Source organism: Tachysurus vachellii, chromosome 8 (genome assembly GCF_030014155.1).
Source record: "Tachysurus vachellii isolate PV-2020 chromosome 8, HZAU_Pvac_v1, whole genome shotgun sequence".
Lineage (NCBI taxonomy): Eukaryota > Metazoa > Chordata > Actinopteri > Siluriformes > Bagridae > Tachysurus > Tachysurus vachellii.
This window is the reverse complement of record NC_083467.1, coordinates 22,891,696-22,914,113: the sequence shown is the minus strand read 5'-3', so window position 1 is coordinate 22,914,113 and position 22,418 is coordinate 22,891,696. Positions and strand designations below refer to the sequence as shown.

General features: G+C 36.4%; 1 protein-coding gene and 1 long non-coding RNA gene across 5 annotated transcripts in view; one reads left to right on the top strand and one right to left on the bottom strand.

Annotated features, from left to right (window-relative positions):
- The window catches only part of LOC132850403 (nectin-4-like), a 107,143-nt gene that overhangs the window by 38,668 nt on the left and 46,057 nt on the right, over positions 1–22,418 (bottom strand). The window contains exons 1-8 of one of the 4 annotated variants that reach the window (XM_060876977.1): positions 11,580–11,728; positions 7,543–7,884; positions 6,325–6,630; positions 5,888–5,987; positions 4,821–4,969; positions 4,315–4,423; positions 4,173–4,221; positions 3,184–4,083 (exon numbers count right to left, since the gene is read on the bottom strand). The exons of 2 other annotated variants lie outside the window; for them this stretch is intronic. In XM_060876977.1, the coding sequence (XP_060732960.1) occupies positions 4,176–4,221; positions 4,315–4,423; positions 4,821–4,969; positions 5,888–5,987; positions 6,325–6,630; positions 7,543–7,884; positions 11,580–11,646 (1,119 nt within the window). In that variant the 5' untranslated portion in view covers positions 11,647–11,728 and the 3' untranslated portion in view covers positions 3,184–4,083; positions 4,173–4,175. Of the gene's footprint in view, positions 1–3,183; positions 4,084–4,172; positions 4,222–4,314; positions 4,424–4,820; positions 4,970–5,887; positions 5,988–6,324; positions 6,631–7,542; positions 7,885–11,579; positions 11,729–22,418 lie in introns of those variants that run through there. One more of the 4 variants, XM_060876978.1, reaches the window with a different exon arrangement.
- Positions 1–22,418, top strand: part of LOC132850409 (uncharacterized) — a 65,180-nt gene that overhangs the window by 22,344 nt on the left and 20,418 nt on the right. The gene's annotated exons all lie outside the window — the stretch shown is intronic.

Here is a 22,418-nt window from a genome sequence, read left to right as displayed (position 1 = left end):
GTTAACTGAGCTGTTGCTCTGTATTTGCATATATTTTTATTGTTCTGCTGCCACATGATTGGCTGATTAGAAGTGAATGTTTGTTATAGTTGGCAGTAACTTCATCTAGTATCAGTTACAAGATGATTTTAGACTTGCAGTAACATCTCCACTTAAACAGAAGCAACACAGTGCACAGCAAAGAGCTTCAGAAACACTTTATATGGGTCTCTACAGCTAATTATAAACGTTTGTGGTGTTTTAACAGGCAGCCTGTGAGAAAACTGTTTCAGTGATGCAGCATGTCATTAAGAGTGGCAGCTTGGTGGACGTAGGAATCAAACTCACAACATTCCGCTTGGTATCCCAACACCTTAACCGCTAGGCTACCACATCCCTAATAAACAGTGGGTGTGATAGAAACAGAGTACCGTTAATGCCATTGTGCTCTAGAGTTTCACTTTAACTGTCATCAAGAGTATGGCTGAGCCCTGACACACAAAAGCTCACTCAAAAAGCTCATCTCACTTCAGATAACACAAATACATTATTATGTAAAACAGCAAAAAACCTGAGTGAATGAATGAGACTCAAACACATGTAAAATCACAGGTCATCCAAATACTAAACAAATACTAACTAAAGCCATGGTGGTTTTTGTGCTTGACTTCAGTACTGTATGCAAATAACACAGTTTTGAATATTTCAATATAATAATGTGAGTGAAAGGAAGTCCTGATCAGGAATTACTGTAACCAGTTGCAACAATATTTCCTCATTTTAAAGTTAGACACCACAACCTTATCGGAGTCTGCCATGAGTTTCACTTACAGTAATCTTATTGTTCTTCTGTCATTCAAACCTTCATTTCAACATTATCAAACAATTCAATAGCAAGAGTGGACAAAGAAATTGTTATAAAATAAAAACAAAAACTAATTGGTTTGATGCAGACCAGCAGTCAGAGAGCCAGCTCCGTCTTGCGTGTTAAATGTTGGGTGCATCTCTCTTAAGAAAGATTGGTCTTGTGAAATTTGTGCAAGATTCATGATTTACAAAACAGTTTTTTACAGAATTTGGTTTCTGCTGTTCTTGCCTCATTGTGGCAAATGTGGTACTAAGTTCACCATCTAAAAATGTTCCATAATCCACTTTAGCAAACATCTTTACATTTTTAATGCTTCTAATGAATCTATGCAATTGCTCACATAGAGATTTGTAGTCAATGTAAATGGTGCTGTATATCGGGACCTGAAAATGCTGCAGTTTATTAATATAGAAAAATTAAATGATCACGTGTCTTTGTACAAGTAACTGAATTTTTTAATAAAGCAGTAAAAATTAACACATTAACCCTCTTTTATTTAGCAACTACATGAACTGTCTGCCTTTACTTTGTGGTTATTTGGTTATTGTATTATTGTATTATCATCTAGTATACTTGCTAATATTATGAACAGAATCCACAACCTTAGGGTTAGGAGTCAGACTCTCTAACCATTAGGCCACGACATCCCCCCATGCCTACCAGTATCACACTGGTAGGCATGAGCAAGAGTAAAAAGGTTCACAATTTATTTGTACTGCTGCTGATCAGCAGGACCCAATACTCCTCCTCTAGCATGAGAGAGGAAGGGCCCTGCTAAATTGTTACACTGAGTTTGTTAAACATGATCAGAGCCGATCGGCCCTATACACACACTACGCAAGTTGCGTAGGGCCCCGCAAATTACATAAGGCCCCGCCTCCTCTTGCCTCATTTTACAGCGCGTGTTAATATTTACTGTGTAGATGACAATATGAAGCAGAGCTATCCATCTGGCCATGAAAAGTGAAAAAAGAAACAAAATGAGAGTGAAATGCAAGAACAGCAATCAGGTAAACTTGTGTTCTCTTCACGTTTGTTGTCAGCAAGAGCAAATAACAGTAAAGTTAAGTTGATGTGATTCTGTATTCTCTATATGACTAGCTAAATTAACTGTGCAGTGCTGCCAGTGCATCTCTTGGCCTGTCTGTCACACAACAATTTATTGCATGAACATTCGCGTGAATAAACGCCCAAGGGCAACGGTGTTTATTTTTTTATTTATTATTGGCTACGGTGTTTATAAACGGCAGCTCGATAACCGCACCGCGTGTGAACATGCGTTCATATGCACGTGCAATCGTGCACGAAATAACACGCGTGCTTTCCAGCAGAAACATCTGTGTGGGGACCAGTACAAAAAGTAGCGTGATAGCACTCCTAAATGACAATGTTAATGCAATATGGAAACCATTGGATTTACATTGGAATGGGCATAATGCCAGGTCAATATGAATGCACATCCCACAGCTCTCACAGCTCTCATGCATACTATAAAACACAGTGATACGATATGGCAAGCCATTTTAGCTTTTATACATTCACATGATAGGGATTTTTGATATCAAGAATTCGGTTTTCAATACTTAAAATGTAAATATTAAGAGTGTGATTTCTAGTAGTAACCATATTTTTGATATTAGGAATTACATTTTACACTAGTAAAAAAAAATTCTGATATCTGCTATTGCATATTCACTAGTTGAATATTGCAAGAGCCAAGTCATATTATAAATAATATTTTATATTTGAAAATGGATAAAGAGGAATCTGAGAGAGGCAGTTTAAGTGGGGCTTAATGCAGCTTATAAAATGAATAATAGTAGTTATCTATAACTTACAGGTGCTATGCTGAAATTTGTTAGTAGAGGAGATGCTGTCAAGTGTGAATGTGTGGCAAATGGTTTACTTGGCTCACGGGTCAGGTAGGAGGGCCCCTTAGCAGAATTTTGCTTAGGGCCCCAGGGAGGTCAGGATCGGCTCTGAACATGATTCAAACACAGTCTGAAGAAAGGAAAACATCATCTACCATTGGCTAGATCAGGGGTCGGTGCCCCACGGCTCCGCAGCCGCAAGTGACTCTTTCATCCCTCTGCTGCGGCTCCCTGTAGATTTGGAAAATTTATATTTAATTTATTTTAGTTAGGTTTTTAAAAAATGTAATTCTAAATTCTAAGATTATGATGCTCTTGTAACATTAAAATAAACCGTGTTTAACTTGCTCAAATTATGTGTCATAACTGCCGACTTGCGAAATATGACACACAGAAGCAGACGCATTTTTGGTTTGCTGCCCTGCAAGCTAAAATTTTGATGTCATGAATATGAAGAGGACTCAATTAGACATTGAACATTTTATTTGAAAGTAACCTTCAACCCAGCGTCTTTTTTGTTAAGGTTAGTTCAAACCGTTCAAAATATTTTTGTTTGCTTGCAGAAATAAAATTTCGTTTACATTGATTTAATAAATGCAACACACTACAGTTTTTTCTATACTTTACACAAAGGTAAAAAATGAGATATGCAGCGTTATCTTCATTTTAGATGTCAAAGGGGTTTTGTGGCTCCCTGTGTTTTTTTTTCTGTGGGAAACAGGTCCTAATGGCTCTTTGAGTGTTTAAGATTGCCGACCCCTAGGCTAGATGGATCCTGATCCTGATCAGGATAATCTTACCCGTACCAAGGTCTGCCTAGAGTTGTTTATTAGCCAACTTGTCTCCAGCTCATTGTGACCCTCTAATAAGTTTATACAAACAATCTCTAGTAATAACAATTTCAAACAACTTCTTAGTAAAAAATTTTATTACAGCCTCTATCGTTGAATACACTAACTCTGATTCACTGGGTTACAGACTTGATACCATGAGCCTAAAACACTGTTTAGATGGTCTGTAGAGAGTCACTCATCTGCTAGAATTGGCTTCACCCAGTTCTGCAGTAGGATGAGATGAAATAAGGTTCTGTAATAAGCATCCAGGTGTAATCACCTGAGGAAATGTTAAAAAAGTTATGTTTGTGATGTCGTCTTGTTTCAGATGCCTTGGTGTCTTCCTCTCGCTACAGGAATTTTTTTAGACCTGGTTGTTGTCCTGTTGAAGGATCATGGTCATGACAGCAGATCAGTCAGCAAACCTTATAAACTAGTCCTTTATGTTACAAATCCTGTGGGACCATTTGGTTTTCTCCTCACAAGGTATGGTCCCAGTAGAGAGGTTTGATTCATACATGTATCAATGCTCCTAAACAAAACAAACATCTTACATGTAATTACAAACATAAGTGAGCAAAACAAGACCATAGAGATTTAAATAAATGATTTCACACAGACCTCCTAGTGGTCTGAAGATTCCGTACGCACAGGTTGACTAATATCACGCCTGAGTGAAAACAGAAAATAAGCAATTCACTTTAACAACTCTCTAAGTTTATAATCTGCTCTCATTACTAGATTGGTAAAATGACAAACTCACCGCAGTATTTTATTAACACGCTGAAACAATTCAAAATTCCAAATGAGAAAACAGCAAACAGCAAAGAGGGTCAGGATGAACAGAGTCCACAAGATTTTAGATTCTGTTGCTGCAATGTCATTGAGAAAGTATTTTAGTTAGTTAAAAGTTTGACACACTTCATAAAGATTTTTATGACTTATTTCAAAAAGAAACACTGGTGGTAACTGTTTTATGTCACTGAGGCCAAAATCCTCATTTAACACTTATTTCCGAAGGTTAAATGTTTACACAGTGTAGAACATATTAAGTAGAAGTGACCATTTTTAGTTTTCTTTTCACCTGCACTCCAGTACATTTGACTGAAGATTAAGTTGAATACATGTAGGATGATGACTTATGACTCTATGTTAATCTATTAAACTGTGTATCTATAAAATAAACCACATATGACGTATGTCAACTATCTTGCAAGTAAGAGCATTTATTCACTGTTCCAGTGAAGGACAAATCATATACATACTTACATGTTTTAACATGCATATAGAAGGAACCAACAGCTTCACCATATTGGTTAGACGCAACACAATAGTAAGGTCCGTTACTATCAGGGGTCAGCTGAACAATCAGACTGCTATTACCACCACTGGAAAGAGTCTCGTTCACTGGAAAATATCTAAATGAAAATGTCTTTGATAAATAACAGTAAGTGTGATTGTATAAACAGCATACTGTAATTAGCATTTAAACTGTTCTATTCCACAAGCATGCTGAAACATTATTAGCAATGACACATATTAAAAATGTGAATGGGCTTTTTTACACTTTTAGATTTCTTTTGCTTGAGGTAACAACAAAAACTAAGGGTGTCTTTGGGACAACAAAAAAAAAGATTTATTAAAAGAGAAACTATTAAAAATATTATTAGATTTCTCACTGCAGAGATTCCCCGGAGATTCCTGCAGTGATTACATGAGGATAAACTCAAAATTTAACAATTTAAGTATTACATAATTGTATAGAATAAATCTTTATTATTATATTTATATTAATAATGTTTATCAGAATAATTATTATATTTAATAACTAATAATAAATAGAAATAATGTTAATGGTAATCTGGAAAACATGAATGCTGAGAGCCCTAAGTCTGCAGAGTGTCTGACAAGTACTGTTTACTCTCTGCATGTCACAACAACCTCTCATTCTTCACATTTCTGGGAGACTTTCCTTAATGCCAAAGTAAAACACACTGTTAAAATCTGAAATAAATTCAATTGAACTGTTGCATAATTTAGTGAAATATAATTTTATTTTCAAGCATCTTTATGCATTTATTGCTTAAACGTTTTGGCCAAGAATCCAGTCTATCCACCATCATAAGCTCATGCAAAACTGACAAAGGCATTCAAAATTAGTTTGTATGCAAACTAGACTGCTAGTAAGCTCAAGATAAAAGGAACTTGAAGGAAACATTATCAATTCATTTATTATTAAATCACAAAAAACCTTCAGAGTGTGTAGACTTTTTATATTTATTGTATACATGTAAGCTGCAACTTTTTATGATAACCAGGTGACTCGACTCTGTTACCTGCTCCAGGTGAAACTGGTAGGTTTTGGATTAGCATCTGCTTCACACTGAAATGCCCCTTGATCACCTGCTGAACTAATATAAACCACCTGAGGAGGATCTGAGAAAAAAAATTAAAAGAAACCTTAATACTTTACACCATGTAACACTCAGTGAAACAGAAATAAATGTAAAAGGAAAAATCCACTTGCATATTAATGTCTATAATAGACTATAGAAAATAATTTTGCTTTGTATAACTGCTTCTATAATGTAAAGTAAATAAATATATCATTTTGTATGACTGTAAATTTAATACTATTGTTCTAGATGTCAAAATCTTTGTGAGATTTCACAATTAAGTGGGTTTATGTATTTATCTGACTGCCACAGATTCCTTTTTTTTTCAGTTTATGGTTATAAGCATCTGCATAAAAATAATGAACTTGTAATCTTACAGTGAATATCCAATGTGTAATTCAGTTCCAGTTCCTGCTTTAGGCCAGGGTGTGTGACTACACACTGAACCTTCTTCTGGTTTAGATCTTTAGATGCAGTTTCAATCAGGTTGCTTTTAACAGTGTATCTATCTTCAGAGTCCACAGTGACAGTATTTTGTACTTTCACTGTGTTGTTTAAAGCACCCAGACTCCACGACACTTCTGCTTCAGGCTTTGCATTGGCTGCAGTGCAGGTCGCTAAAATCCCTTCAGTGTCTCCAGCAACAGCAGGAACATCAGTGTCCACAGTGACAACAGGAGGAACTGAAAACAAAAACATGAACAAGAATTTAAAAAAATAATTATGTTTAAAAGACCTCTGAATGAATGTTTCATTAATATGTATGTCTGACCCTGATCACTCATGTTATTGAGTGTAAGTTTTATTTATAGAACAGACTCGTAGGGTTTAAGTTTGACTTTAGAATAGTGAACTTCACACTGCACCGCTGTTTAGGTCTGCAATGTTAAAGGTTTGTAGTGAGAAGCAAGAAGGCAAAAACCATAAAAAGCCCTGTTTTAGTTTACAACTGCATGCACTGTCAACAGCCTGGTGTTTCATTTTCATATTTATCTAGCCTCAGCCATTTAAAGTTTTTATGCAATAGCATTTTCAAATCAAGTGAACAGATCATGAACTTGAGTTGATAGAACACCATTTCTATTTCTGTTACAATTTGAAAACAATCCATATTTATCATGCTCTAAATAGCTATAACACTGTACTCCTCAACTGTGAGCAACGAGCATTAACTGTATTCCAAGACCATGGAACTAATCAGCAGTAAAAGGAGTTCATTTAGTAGAACAATTCTCAACTACAGTAAGAAATTCTTTAATACATAGTTTAGTATTATATTATGTATAAAACTTAACCCACCCTGTGAAAATTGTTTTTTTATTTCTACCATCAGAACAAATACATGCTGGAAAAAATGTATAATAAAATAAACAAATGAACAGAAACAGTACACAGTCTAGATTTACAATAAATAATAATTGCTCGAAGAAAAAAAAAAACACTTCTGTTCCTGTGCACCACATTTTCAGCTCATAGTGATTTATAAATGAAAACATTTATGGATGGATATGTGGACATCTACAGAACATTTAATAAATGAAGCCCAAAGTGTCAGAACAGCCTCGTAACACATTATAATAAACAACAAATTTTACCTTGTACTCTGAGACGAATTTCTGTTTTATATGGTCCACTTGGAAATACACTGAAGATGCAGGTGTAGATTCCTTCATCTAAAAGAGTAACATTACCTAGACGAATTGAGCCATCCAGTACTGCTAAGTTCCCTGCAAATTTTACTCGTTCCCTCAGTGTGTTTATGTATTCTTCTTTGCCACTAGAAGTTACAACCAGAAAATCTGCATTTGTTGGCTTTTTTTTTGTTCGTCTTTGCCACCTAATAGTTGTTAGAGGCTCTGTTGTCTTGAATGCTTCACAGAATAATTGTGCATCATCTCCTGCTGTCACAGTCACATCCCGACCAATAACCTTTATAGCTGAAAAAAAAAAAAGGAGAATTTTTTAAAAATGAAATATGTTCACATCATGAGAATGAGCAAATTGTTGATTTCCTCCAGAGAGCTAATTGTGTGTTGTGCCAGAACCCAACCAGAATTCAGAAGGCAGCTGACTGGTTAGTGGAGTTTGGACTCAACAATATGTCAAGATTAATGCAACTCAAGCATGGGCTGGGTCAATTAATTGTGATTGACATAAATAAAATCATTTTAATATGGGATGTCGTTGACTTGACATTCTGTTAGAAAACAATAATTAACATTAACTACTAGGTATGTCCAGATATTTGTCATCTGTAAATGCTTTTGTACTGTTTTTTATGATAAAGTTATGTAAAATAACTGCTCAGTGCTGCAAAACAAACAGGCCTATTAGTTACTAGCCTAAACTGGGCTGAGACACGGAGCGCCCTGTAACTCACTGACGTCCCTGTGTTCACAATTCACACGGTGCAGATGGGAGGGAGAACGGCTGATTATGGGAATAAATTGTGTATTTCCCTCACAATTGTCACACAAAACTCACTACACTGTCTGTCTGGTCTCTCTGCGCGTTGCTTTGCCAGATCATGCGGCACGATTTTTTTCCTCAATGCTGCACGAATCTGCGTGAGAATATGAGGGTGTGCATGGGCGTAAATTTCATTTAACTGTGGGGGGACAATAAATATAAAATTTCTCATGAGCAATTTTTGAAGGGGGACACAAGTAATACAGTCAAATTGTACTTATTAAGATTATTAATAAGTCCCCACAGTGAAAAACTTTGCTTTTATCATTATTATTGTAGCATGGAGACTGCGTCATTATGGTTATTTTCAAAGTTTTTCTCAGGTTCAAATTGTCCTTTTCTCCGCCATTTTATCTAGTCTATGACACAGCAAGGCAAGGCAAGTTTATTTATACTGTAGCACATTTCATACACAATGGTAATTCAAAGTGCTTTACATAAAGAAAGTAAAACTATCATAAAAAATAGTCACAACTATAAAAACAAGGAATTAAAAAAGGTTTAAAATTTTATTTAAAATTAATTAAGACACTTAAGAACAGAATAGAATTTGATTATACAAAGAAATACAGTGAGGTCAGTTCGGACGTAGCACAGTGCTCATTTAGTAAATGCACAGCTAAACAATATGCTAATTGTAGCCGTTAATGTTAAGTTAACATTATGCCAAGTCGTCCCAAATAAAACAATGCATGGGAAATGGCTTTGGCGTGTTAGTTGCAGTGCACTATGCAACAAGCTATTGTAACCAAGCTAACGTTAACTAGATAAGTCATATTTTAATCGCTAATATAGCAGATTCCTGGAAAATTACATCGGTAATCAGAATTTTTGCCGCAACTAATTTATGAACGAGTCTGCATCAACTACATTAAAGAGAATCACTATATTTAAAGTGAATAAAATCCCCTACTTATTAGAGTCCAATTTGCGTTTTTTTTCTACTTACACAATTATTTAGGTATACATACATATATTTTTCACAATAGAGAGTGCGATATTTTTTAAATAATATTTTTTTGGGGGGGACAACCCTCGGATGGGGGGGGCATGTCCCCCCGTCCCCCTCGGGATTTACGCCCATGGGGTGTGGCGTCAGAGCGTGAGATTTGTGTCAATTGCGTGAGTGTTGGCAGCCTTGGACTTTATACATATCTACAATCATACATATATGTTCAGTTCTATGTTACGTGACAATAAATATTGTCAAAATGTTTTTGAATTGTACTGAATTTATTTGAATTGACAGTCAGGTATTGATATAACTAGAAAGAAAAGAAAATTTCTTGAAGCAAAGGTCTGGAAGATCATAATGTCCAACTAGTTAGTGTGATATATATTTAAGTAGCCTAGTAGTTGTATGAACATCTTCAAGCAATCAATACCTGACTGTCAAAGCAAATAAATTCAGTACAATTCAAAAACTAAATCTTTATTGTCACGTAACATAGAACTGAACATAGTATGATATGTATAATGTTCTCTCATTAAATAAATAAAAGTAGGGCTACATTTCAAAATAAGAGAAAATAAATAAAATATGAACATTGTGTATGTTTAAATAAAGTGCTTAACTTTCCCTTTTATATCTCAGTGAGAGAACTGAGCTCTAGCTTGGCAGGATGTTAAACCTGGGCTTGAATGGAGTCAGGGCTGCTCTCATACACATGTGGAGGTGCTCATTAGTGACCCTGGAACGATATTTAGTTTGGATTATGTTCATTGTAGGGGGCACGGTGGCTTAGTGGTTAGCACGTTCGCCTCACACCTCCAGGGTCGGGGTTCGATTCCCGCCTCCACCTTGTGTGTGTGGAGTTTGCATGTTCTCCCCGTGCCTCGGGGGTTTCCTCCGGGTACTCCGGTTTCCTCCCCCGGTCCAAAGACATGCATGGTAGGTTGATTGGCATCTCTGGAAAATTGTCCCTAGTGTGTGATTGCGTGAGTGAATGAGAGTGTGTGTGTGCCCTGCGATGGGTTGGCACTCCGTCCAGGGTGTATCCTGCCTTGATGCCCAATGACGCCTGAGATAGGCACAGGCTCCCCGTGACCTGAGGTAGTTCGGATAAGCGGTAGAAGATGAAATGAAATGAAATGAAATGAAATGTTCATTGTAGAGAAAGCTGCCTCGCAGTTGTATGTAGAGCCAAACATGGTCAGGATGTTTAGGTCTACTTTCCTCAGACCTGGGAAAGCTGTCTCAGGGACGCTGTCTTCAGATTTGAGTGGATATGTTTGTTCAAAACCTTTATGTTTGTCTCATAATGGTGTTTCACATTGTCACTTTTGATAAGTGCCACAGTTTCTGAACATATAAGACACACTGGTTTAGTGTGAAGTGTGAACAAAAATGAGTCTGTCCATTCTGGATTAAATGTTTTCGCTGTCCACTTTTCTTTTTTTGGAGAGCGCCATTTGTTCTTTATTCTCACTTTCTCCGTCTCACTCGTCTGTTTCTCTCCCTTTCTCCGTCTCACTCGTCTGTTTCTCTCCCTTTCTCCGTCTCACTCGTCTGTTTCTCTCCCTTTATCCGTCTCACTCGTCTGTTTCTCTCCCTTTATCCGTCTCAATCGTCTGTTTCCCTCCCTTTGTTTTCTACATGTAACGCTATCTTTCTTTCACGTGTAACTTTACTCTAATTCTCTCTCACCTGTCTTGCACTGTTGAGTGTCTTAATTTACTTCAGTAATGCACAGACTTGATTGGCTGAGTGGTATCACGTGGGATGACTTAACTCGCATGCAATTGGTCTGTGCGTTTCCACTACCACTACCGTAAAGAGTGCAAAAGCTGCACCGGAAAAAATGTTTGTTTTGTCTTTTGTTTTGGCTGTAGGTCCGGGTCCGGATTGGACAGCTTCTGGGTCCGGACCCGGACCGCGGCCCGCCTGTTAGTGACCTATGCTATATAACAAAACAATTTAGTCTATTCAGTATAAAACATAAAATACTATATAACAACAATTTAGTCTATTCAGTATAAAACATAAAATACTATATAACAACAATTTAGTCTATTCAGTAAAAAACATAAAAATACTATATAACAAAACATTTTACTCTATTCAGTAAAAAACAACCCAGCTAGAGAGTTTCACTCTTTTGTTCAGATTGTTTCAACATCTACAATTATACTTTTGTTTAACAGATAAAGAAGGAGCTCCTACCTTTAATGCTGGTAAAAAACAAAAACAGCAGACAAAAACATGTTAACCCCGTCCTGAAACACACCATCTTGTATCATTTTATTGTTTCTTTTTCCAACAGACTGACCAGTGATCATAGTGTTCATTTTTTCGCGGTTTTTTCTTGTTGCATGCGCATGCGCATGCGCACGGCCGCACCCGAAAACAGTTCCCTAAACGGCATTCACTAAATTCCAGGGGTTTCTTTACCATGACGTAAAGTGGGCGTTTCTGGAGGTCGGTCACTGATCATGCGCAGAATGCTGATTTATTGCGCGGGCATTTCCAATCCCAGGATCAACTCAGATGGATAATAAAGGAGAAATAAAAGCATACCTACGTTGGATAATGAAGGACAACACAGTCATACTAATGTCATTATTTCTTTTTAATGTCACACATGAACATTCACGTACCGATTGTGCTTTCTGACTGTGTGTCACAGATTAAGGCTGGAGATTCAATTTATTTTTTATTAGTTCCTACATTTTAAAGTAAATTTAGAATACATTTTAGAATCAAAGTTATTGATGAAACATGATTTGTCCATGAAAATGTTTATACACAGATTCCATGCACAAATTTATGCAATGCTTAGTGAATGAGACCTAGTGGTTCTCGACTGTTTTTGCCTAGTGCCCCAGTTTGACATCAAGTGCTGATGAATTCCATGTTTTTCATGACTCTATATAAACAGACACACAATTGAGAACCACTGCTTTAAAGTTTGTTTCTTTTTGTGTAAAATCAATTTAATTAGTAAAAAATTGCATATTTCTTGTGTTGTCTAAAAGGGTGGTTCAACATATTGAAAAATTATTGAATGGGTAATCTTAAACAATATTGTTTTTCGCAGATATGATCAGTTTGTTTGATTTTAAATTCCAGACCATACAGTACTATGACTCAATGAGTCAGAGACATGATGATATCTGTCACATGTTGTTGTGAGTGTCTCCTTATTTTTGCTGTTATTCTGTGGTTTAATCATTCATCTTTGAATATCTGGATATGCATCTTCTGTTTTATTTAACAGAAATTACCTTACAGAGGAGCGCAGGGTCAAGAAAAGATGCATCTTGGAAGCTTCCAGATGGACCATCGGCCAAATGAGAAATTTTGTATAACACCATATAATGAATTATATGGGTCTTCTCTGAATTGTCATTTTAAGACTAAATGTTCTGCTATTGTGTCTAGGCAATTCCTAAATAGTTGTATGGCAATGACTGTGGTGTTTTTGTCTGTAAATATGCAGACTTCCTTTCTCAAGGAAAGCCACTCACATTCAGACAGGTACAACGGTGCTCCTGTTCACACATTTAATCCTCAAACATTTTATTAAGCTCCTGATTCATCTGTCTTTCTCTGTAGGGTGACATTCCACTCTTCGGAAAAGTGATGGTTTGGGAGATAGTACATCAGAAGATCCTGTAAGACCTGAAGCAACCAGTCCTTCAAACATCAAACATCTTATGTTCTTTTTGTGTAAATTAAATTTAGTATGAAATTATGAATAATTACAAGGGTTTTCTTTACAAGCAGTGGGCTGTGGAAAAGTAAAAGATAAAATCTGAGGTTAAACTGCAGATTTGTCTTGTGTGATAGAACTCATGGTACAGTAGAATTGATGTGAAGTCAGCAAGCTTATGGAAGTGAAATGTGCATACCATAACTGACATTATATGCTGTATGTGCATAGCTAGCTGGCAAGCACAAAATACAGCTGTTAAGCTAATAGTCACATTTAGTTTAATCTAGTTTTCCCAGTAAGATCATGATCATGAGAAATGTTGGACACTGCTGGAAATGCTGGTGTTGCAGGGTATTTCTTATTTTCTTATTTCTATTAATATAATTAAGTAGGCAAACTCACTCCATATCAGTATATTGGTTTGGTAAACACTATGTCCATGTAGAACAGGTTCTGAATGAATTATCTTTTGGATATTCTAGAGCCCGGACCCTCCTCAAGTCAGTCAGTCAGGGAGGACACAGAAAGAGATCATCAAACAGCAGATGAGGCAGAGGAGAGTATTAGTAGCAGCAGCAGGACAGATGAGGAGGTGGAGGGAGGAGTGGGAAGCTTAGTGAGGATAAGATGGACACTTTATATGCTGAGTCACATGACCTGCTGTCAGTTGTTAAAAGTCACTAATGATTCAGTGAATTGCATATTGCACTTTATAAATGATCATGTTGAATATTTTTGTTTAACGATTTTGCCAGCAAGAAGACCAGGTCGTGTCTTTTGGCATTTAAGTCACTGGCAGGTTAAACAAAAGACCATTTTCTAATTTAAATTGTAGCTAACTGGTTGTTAAAAGTCACTGATGATGCAGTGAATTGCATATTGCTCTTTATATATAGTGCAATAGATTTCTCAGTAAGCATAGATTTCTCATAGATTTCTCAGTAAGCACAGTGTGTGCCACAGTGTGTCTCTTCTGTGGCGTGTGTCTTCACAGGTGAGAGACCAGCAGATATTTTATAAAAAGTTCACCATGTTTTCATCTAATAACAAGTTTTTGACAATTAAACACTATGTAGTATATATTGCATTCATTTAAAAAAAGATACAGATGATAGAGATGATTCATTAAGGAGTTCTGAAATCAGAACCATGAACCATATATTATTATTATTATTATTATTATTATTATTATTATTATTATTAGTAGTAGTAGTAGTAGTAGTAGTAGTAGTAGTAGTAGTAGTAGTAAAGATGTTGTTGTCAGAAGAAGAGGAAGAATGATGACACCAAAATTATAATTTAAATTATACTCAAAAAAGTCTAATGTGTTAAATTGAATGTTAGGCTAAAGAAATTCGATGCTAAGGTGAATTTATGCTTCTGGTATTAATCAAGGCAGAAGTCATAACAAAACTAAATGTACATAAAACATTTAGAATTAAATTTTGCCCTGTCCTCATAATCAGCATTAGTCTTTTTACTGATATTTAATCATGTTATTCATTGCCAAATTCCAACATCTGTTGTTACTCCTTTTGTATTAGTAATTACAGCACATAAACACAACTTACACCCAGGAATTACACTAACATTATTACTACTTTATCAGGATGGGAAGAAAAAAATCTGTCACTTTTTGTTACTTCATGATTGGTCCAAGGAATAGAGAATTTGAATTTCTTAACAGGAAATGGAAAGAAAGATCCAACTGAAACTAGCAAAGAGCTTGTAGGTTTTTTTTAATATAAAGCTGTATACATGTGAATGCTGAGTTAATATTCATATTTATTTGACCCTAGTGATGACCCTAGTGATGACCCCTGAAGACCTTAGTGATGAACAATTATTTCAGCATACGCTCCACTGGTGATGCATGTTTTCCAGACAGCAAACAGTCAGTATACATACGGTATATACAGTATACGGATTTGTTAATATTTTTACATTATCAAATCCGAAAACAAATTAACAAATCCCAAAACACATTAACAAATCTGAAAACAAATTAACAAATCACAAAACACATTAACAAATCCCAAAACAAATTAACAAATCCCAAAACACATTAACAAATCCCAAAACACAACGACAAGTCAGACAACCCGGAAGAGGTTGGTATAGTTTGTGAATGGAAACTTACCGATCATCGGACAAGACACCTTTCATTCTCCTGTATATCTTGAATAACAGGTGTCTTGTCCAATGATCGGTAAGTTCGGTAAGTTTGGTAATGATCAGTAAGAAAAACTGTCAAAGCTTGCAGTAACATCTCCAATTATAATTCTGTAAAATACTTAAACAGAAGCAACACAGTATACAGCAAAGAGCTTCAGAAACACTTTATTTGGGTCTCTACAGATAATTATAAATGTTTGTGGTGTTATAACAGGCAGCCTGTGAGAACAGCCTGTGTGTTTCAGTGATACAGCATGTCATTACAGTTTTGCCTATTGCTTTTTGCAGAATTTGGCTCATTATGTCAAAACTCTACACACAAGCCAATCAGACATAGCATATGGAGATTAACAACTCACATCTATGCCAAAATGAAACACTGCATTCAAAACTTAACACTCCTTTCTAAAAATGAAATTCTTGTAACAAAACCATACACACAAGCACCATTTGAATTACTCTTTCATATCACCAGCAACACACTGATGCGCTTTATATACAGTAAAACACTGTGTTTTTATTTATATTGTAATTTTCTTAGACTCAGTCTTTTGTAAAACTCAAAAGTAGATTTATTTAAAGATTGATTTGCTTAAATGTATTCAGTAATCAAACAAGAGTTTCTACAGAAAAAACATTCTTAATAAAATAAAGAAAAATAGAATCACAAGTCATGACAATTAGCAACAAAACAAAAGTAAAAAACAAAACAAATACTGGATACACTGCTATTGTGGGAAAAAAACACACTTGTTTTGTGTGTGTGCACGTGTATGTGTGTGGTGGGGGTCTTATTGAGGTCTTCTGTTTGGATCTGGCCACAAGACCTCATTGACATCACAGGCGATGTCCTCGCGGGCTAGGCATCGGGGAAAATATCGTCTTGTGTGCCTAATCCACCCTTGGATGGATCCCACCTCAATGTCTCCACATGCCTCTTCCATTGCTTGCAGAAGAGGCATGCGGGCGTGTGGTTGCCGATCATAGACTTTCCACCGCCGTGCTGAAAATAATTCCTCGATTGCATTTAGAAAGGGGCTGTAAGGGGGCAGGTATAAAGGTGTAAAATTGTTCCATCCATGACATTACAGGACACAGACTGTTCTTGGCCCATGGTACAGTACGAAGAAGAATATTGACTTTCTTTCCCCTCAAATTCAGCTCTTGCATCAAACGATCGGAACAAAAGGTAGCTGAACTTCCTTTATCTAGAAAGGCATAAGTTTGCATTAGAGTTTTACCTTTGGTAGATTTTACTTGAAGTGGTATAATTGGCATTACACTTCTTTCATTCCCGGCCCCTGTGTGACACAAAGTTTGAGCAGACACTAGTTCGTGTTTTTCCTCTGGTTCTTTCCCAGTTGTTTCTTTGCGATATATGTGCAGGATTGTTGGATGTGTTTCTCCACAAACATTACAAATCAAACGATTCTCACATTCCTTACTCAAATGTCCCAATTTCAGGCATCCGAAGCAAACTCCTTTGGCCTTCAGGAATTCAATTTTGTCTCGCTGAGGCTTTTTCTTCAAAGCAAAACACTTTTCCAATGAATGTTGATTTGCACAAAACAGACAGCTTATACTTGATTTGGATACAAAATGATATCCTTGCTGTGATGGCACGTTGCTTGCTTTCCCTGTTGGAACTGAAGCAGCAACATCAGTGGCAAAACTAGTCCCTTTAAATGGTTTACGTAATTGACCCTTAAGTTTACCTGTACCTTGTTTGTCCTGAATGTTTCCAAACACAGGGTCAGTTGCAATCTTAACCTGTTTTTCAACAAACTCCACAATATGTGAAAACTTTGGTCTGCTTTGACTTGATTCCATAACCTGACAAGCCTTGGATCTCCATTGCTCTCTGAGCTTATAAGGTAACTTTGTCACCACAGCTTTCATGTTACTAGGCATATTGAGCTCTTGCATGTAAGAAAGTTCACTCATAGTATTACAACAGGTACGTAGAAACAAAGCATAAGCCTGTAATCCTTGTAAATCTTCAGCCTTTAAAGCAGTCCAGTTCAACACTTTCTCCAAATAGGCATTAGATACCTTGAAATCGTTACCAAAGTGTTCCTTTAATAAATCTTTGGCCAATGCATAGCCTCTGTCAGGGGGTAAATGCTGACAACTTTGGATCAAGTCCTTGGGTGGCCCCATAGTAAACTGCTCAAGAAAATACAAACGATCTTTATCATTGTTGGTTTTTTCCTCAATGCCATGTTCAAATGCTCTAATGAATGAAATGTACTGCAATGGATCACCATTAAAGATTGGAATCTCCCTTTTTGGTAAGATATGTGGATGTTCTTGCTGCTGAATGAGATAGGTTGTTAATTCAACTTGTCTTTTCAAAACTTCCTGCAGGGAATCATTCTGAAGAGTAATAACATTACTTCCTTGATTCTGATTGGATACGAGATTTGATGTAGTTGCTCCAGCCACACCATTTGTATTCGTTGATACTGATCTCAATGGCACATATTCATTGGCACTAGGATTGAGACCCTTGGGTCGAGTAGAATCAGAACTGAGGTTATGACTTACATGCATCCGCCTTTGATCACTCTGCTTTGATTTTGAACTTGAACTTCCATCACCTGTCAATCTGGCAATCTTTGCTGTAGAAGCTGCTATTTCAGCATCCAGTTGTAACTGTTCCTTTTTCTGTCTCAGTTCATCCTCCTGAGCTTCAATGGCATGCTTGCTTTTCAATACCTCAGAAAGTGCCAAAAGTGTTGCCTTTTCTGCTTCTGCTTGTATACGTGCTGAGGAAATGGATGAGCTCCTGCCACTACGTAAAATACGTTTACTGCTTTTGGAGGAAGTTTGAGAAACATTTGAGATGCTGTCTCCAGGACAAATGTCATTATTTACATCACCTCCCCCAGACGCTGTGTAACCCTGTGCTACATCCATTAACCACTCATTGACACGTTTAACAAACTCATTATTTTGTATCATCTTTGCTTTAAACCATATTTCATGTTTTTCAGCTTCATCAACAGGTAACATAACCAATAATGACCCATGGGCTTCTTTAGCCTCTACACAGATCTTTTTAAAGTCTTCAAAAACCACACAAACCTCAGGTTCATATTCTTTGCCATGGCTTAATAACCTGTTACCAGTTTCTATTAATTTCTGAGCCTTGTTTAACTTAACCTTTCTTAACTTTTGCAAAGTATCAATTTTGTCCATTAAAGCTTTAGCAGTTAATTTAACAGGTCTTTTCTCTTTTACAGACTCGGTTTCAACATTTGGCAAACTTTGAATTGACTCAGTAAACCCTTCATCATTCTTACACTTTTCATTTTCCATGTTGCAAACAATTGTGAACAAACATACAATTCATCAAAATGAGCAAAGTCTGTTTGTCTTTGGCAACCAATGCATTGGAATTACGCTTTAAACCCAAATGTGTGCACACAATTTTAAAATGGCCATTTAATGTTATATCAGCAAACGTACCTATAATCCAGTCGACCAGGCTTGACTTGCGTTAATGTCCAAACGTGTGTGCAGCGTAAATCCAACAGCAATATAAATCCAGCAAACAGGCAGAAATCTCTTCCATGTTAAACCAAAGATATCCAAAATGTCTCAACAAAGCGATGTCCTCATGCAGAAACAGATAGGCGAAATCCAAATGGCCTCCATTACTCCAGTGAAGCAAAGTTTTTTGACTTAATTGTAATGACTTTACACTAAAGTCAGAGGTGAATCGTGTCTGGGGAGTGAGATATTAATTGACGCGTGTCAATAAAGGCAAATGTTCTTTATATGTTGTTGCGTGTCTTTTATTGGAACAAGCATATCATACAGTCACCCTAGTTCCATTGTTCATTCATCCACAGTTCACAGTCCACGCCAATCCTGAACAGATGATGATATTATTAGACTACATTTCAAAAGTCATTTTCGATTAAATTTGTGTAACAAACAGTATCACATGGCAGCTTTACAGAAATCTTGATGCAGATTTAGATTACTACTCAGCAAGCCAGAGCAGACAATAGGAAAAAATATCTCCTTCAGATGGTCAGAGGAAGAAACCTTGAGAAAAAATGGACTCAAAACAGTATCCATCCCCAATCTGGGTGAAAACCAATGTTAATATTCCATTTATACCATTTGGTAGACACCCTCATACAGAGTGGTTTACATTTATTTAATTGATACATCTGAGCAGTTCAGGGTTAAGAGCCCAACAGTGGCAGGTCAGAGGTGCTAATATTAAAACTCATGACCTTCTGAGCAGTAGCCCAACACCTTCAGCACTGAGCTACCACTTTATTAAACAGTATTATATTATTATTATTCCACAAGAACAAGCCAGGGAAAATGGGACTGCCTTGATGGGGAAAGAAGAAGGAAAAATGGAGGTGGGGGTAAGTAATGGAGGAGTGCGAAAAGAAGAAGGAAATGTTTTCTAAACTTTTCTAATTGTTTTTACTAAAACAAATTACTGAATGATCAACATTCAGATCTATTTCACCCTATTTTCTACACAATACCCTTCCAATAATATTCCAACATCCCAATAATATTCTGTTATTTCCAGTGTTGTATAAAGTACTAGAAAGCAATACTTGAGTAAAAGTACAAGTATCGTACTAGAAAAAGACTTTGGTAGAAGTGAAAGTTACCTTTTAGAATATTACTCAAGTAAAAGTCTTAAAGTATCTAAAGTAATTTTCTGATATTTAATGTATTTAAGTATTTGAAGTAAAAGTAAAAAGTAAAATTTCAGTGATTTTCGGTAGGCATAAGAGGCACTTCATCCGGTAGGAACAATCTTTCATTCCAATGTACAGAAACATTTCTTGCAAATACGGCCAGGGGTGTATAACGTTATCTTCTTCACCGAGTTCACCACTATCATCTGGGTGGTCGTCTATGACAGGGGCGGCCAACCCTCTTTGCCCGGTTTCATGCGGCTCTTACAGTACGTTCATATCGAAGTTTGTGTGTCTTTTTAATGTGCGTGTTCGCTTCGCTTGAGTTCAATACGGTATTTTCGTCAAAAGCGCATGTGAGTGGGATGAAAATACCTCAAGGTTTCCCAGTAGGAACAAAATTATTTGAGTAAACAATTTGTGTCAAGTTTGCTCTCAAAATGGCAGGGGAAAAAAAGGTGATGTTTATTTTGTAGTAACGAGTAACGAAGATGTTTAGTGGAAAAATAACGGAGTAAAAGTATACATTTTATCTAGGAAATGTAGTGAAGTAAAAGTGAAAGTTGACAAATTTAAATAGCGAAGTAAAGTACAGATACGTGAAATTTCTACTTAAGTACAGTAACGAAGTATTTGTACTCCGTTACATTACAACACTGGTTATTTCTTTACAAGAATATCTTTTCTTTTAATGTTAAATTCTTTGTACACTTTGATAAGACTAAAACACATGACACTTGACACTTATTTCTCCAAACACATTTTCTAATGCATGCCCTTTAAACAATTTAAAATTTTATTCATTAACAAAACAGGTTTTGAGATATTGCAGTGGGAATGATAGATACAGAGTACTATGTGATAATATTGGTTAAGAGTTATACAAAGCTTGTCAGACATGGCTGGTCCTGACCGGAGAGACCGAGCCCTGCACAGCTGGAGCTGAGAATGGTGTAGAGTAAAGCAGACATAACTGTTAATGCCTTGTACTCTAGAGTTTCACTTTAACCATCATCCAGTGTGTGGCTGAGCCCTGACACACAAAAGCTCACTCAAAGAGCTCATCTCACTTTAGAAAACTTAAAATTACAGGCAAACTGAGAAAAATGTTTTAGTACACTGAAATCTATTGAGGCCAACAGTCCTGACTCACGAAGAGAGTGGGATTAAGTGATGTGAACTCATCTGACTTGGTTTGCTCAAAGATCACATTTCTAGTCCAGTCCACAATACCAGTTTCATTATCAGTGCATCTAATTAACGTAAACGGTGTAGTCTTACTGTGGTTAGATCTACAAATTTAATTTAAACAAATTTAATTTAAACAATATTTTTTTTTTATATTATATCATTTTATATCATTTTTACTGTGAAGCTAGCAAAGAAAAAAATGCAAAAAAGAAAACATACAATCAGCATATACAATACTAAAGAACTGAAATGAAAACATACAATAAGCATATACAATACTAAAGAACTGAAATGTAAAAATGTAAAAACCCATGTAAACAGGTTTAAATAAAAAGTGAACTAAACAAACAGAAGGTTTCTGTGAGATATGTGACTCTCTTATGCAGAACAACGTACGAAAGTGCTTTAAAGACTTGTTGTAGAAGTTTTTGAGAAAATAACGTATCACACTGGTAGGCATGGGTAAGAGTAAAAAGTTTAACGATTTACTTGTACTGCTGCTGAGCAGCAGGACCCAACACTCCTCCTGTAGCATGAGAGAGGAAGGGCCCTGATAATTTGTTACACTGAGTTTTTATAAACATGATTCAAACACAGAGTCTGAAGAAAGGAAACCATCATCTACCATTGGCTAGATGGACAACGTCTGATCATCTCATGATCAGGATAATCTTACCCTTACCAAGGCCTGCCTAGAGTTGTTTATGAGACAACTCGTCTCCAGCTCATTGTGACCCTCTAATAAGTTTATACAAACAATCTCTAGTAATAACAATTTCTAGTCAAAACCAACTTCTAGTCCTGCACACAGAAGGTCAGAACTTCACAAACAGCTTCTTAGTAAAAATTTCCATCACAGTCGCTCTCATTGAATACATTAACTCTGGTTCACTGGGTTACAGACTTGATACCATGAGCCTAAAACACTGTTTAGATGGTCTGTAGAGAGTCACTCATCTGGGGTCTCATTTATAAAATGCACACTAATAACATAAGCAAATTCATTTTCAGATGGTGCCCTTATAGCAACATGAGCGCAGTCAATTGTGCCGATTACATTTGGGAAACCAGACATTGCAGCAAATTGCATTTTAATTTCGGCCTGTTCTCGCACAGTGTAGGGGAACCTGATGTATCGACTACCCATATTAAGTATACCATTCAAAACGACAGATATTATGGCACTCAGGGACGGCTGTGATATACCAGACCTATAGGGTGAGATGATGGATTCCAATAGAATTATTTCATATACAAAAAGGTCTTAGAGACAAAGTTGAGGATTACTTATAGTTTTTTTTT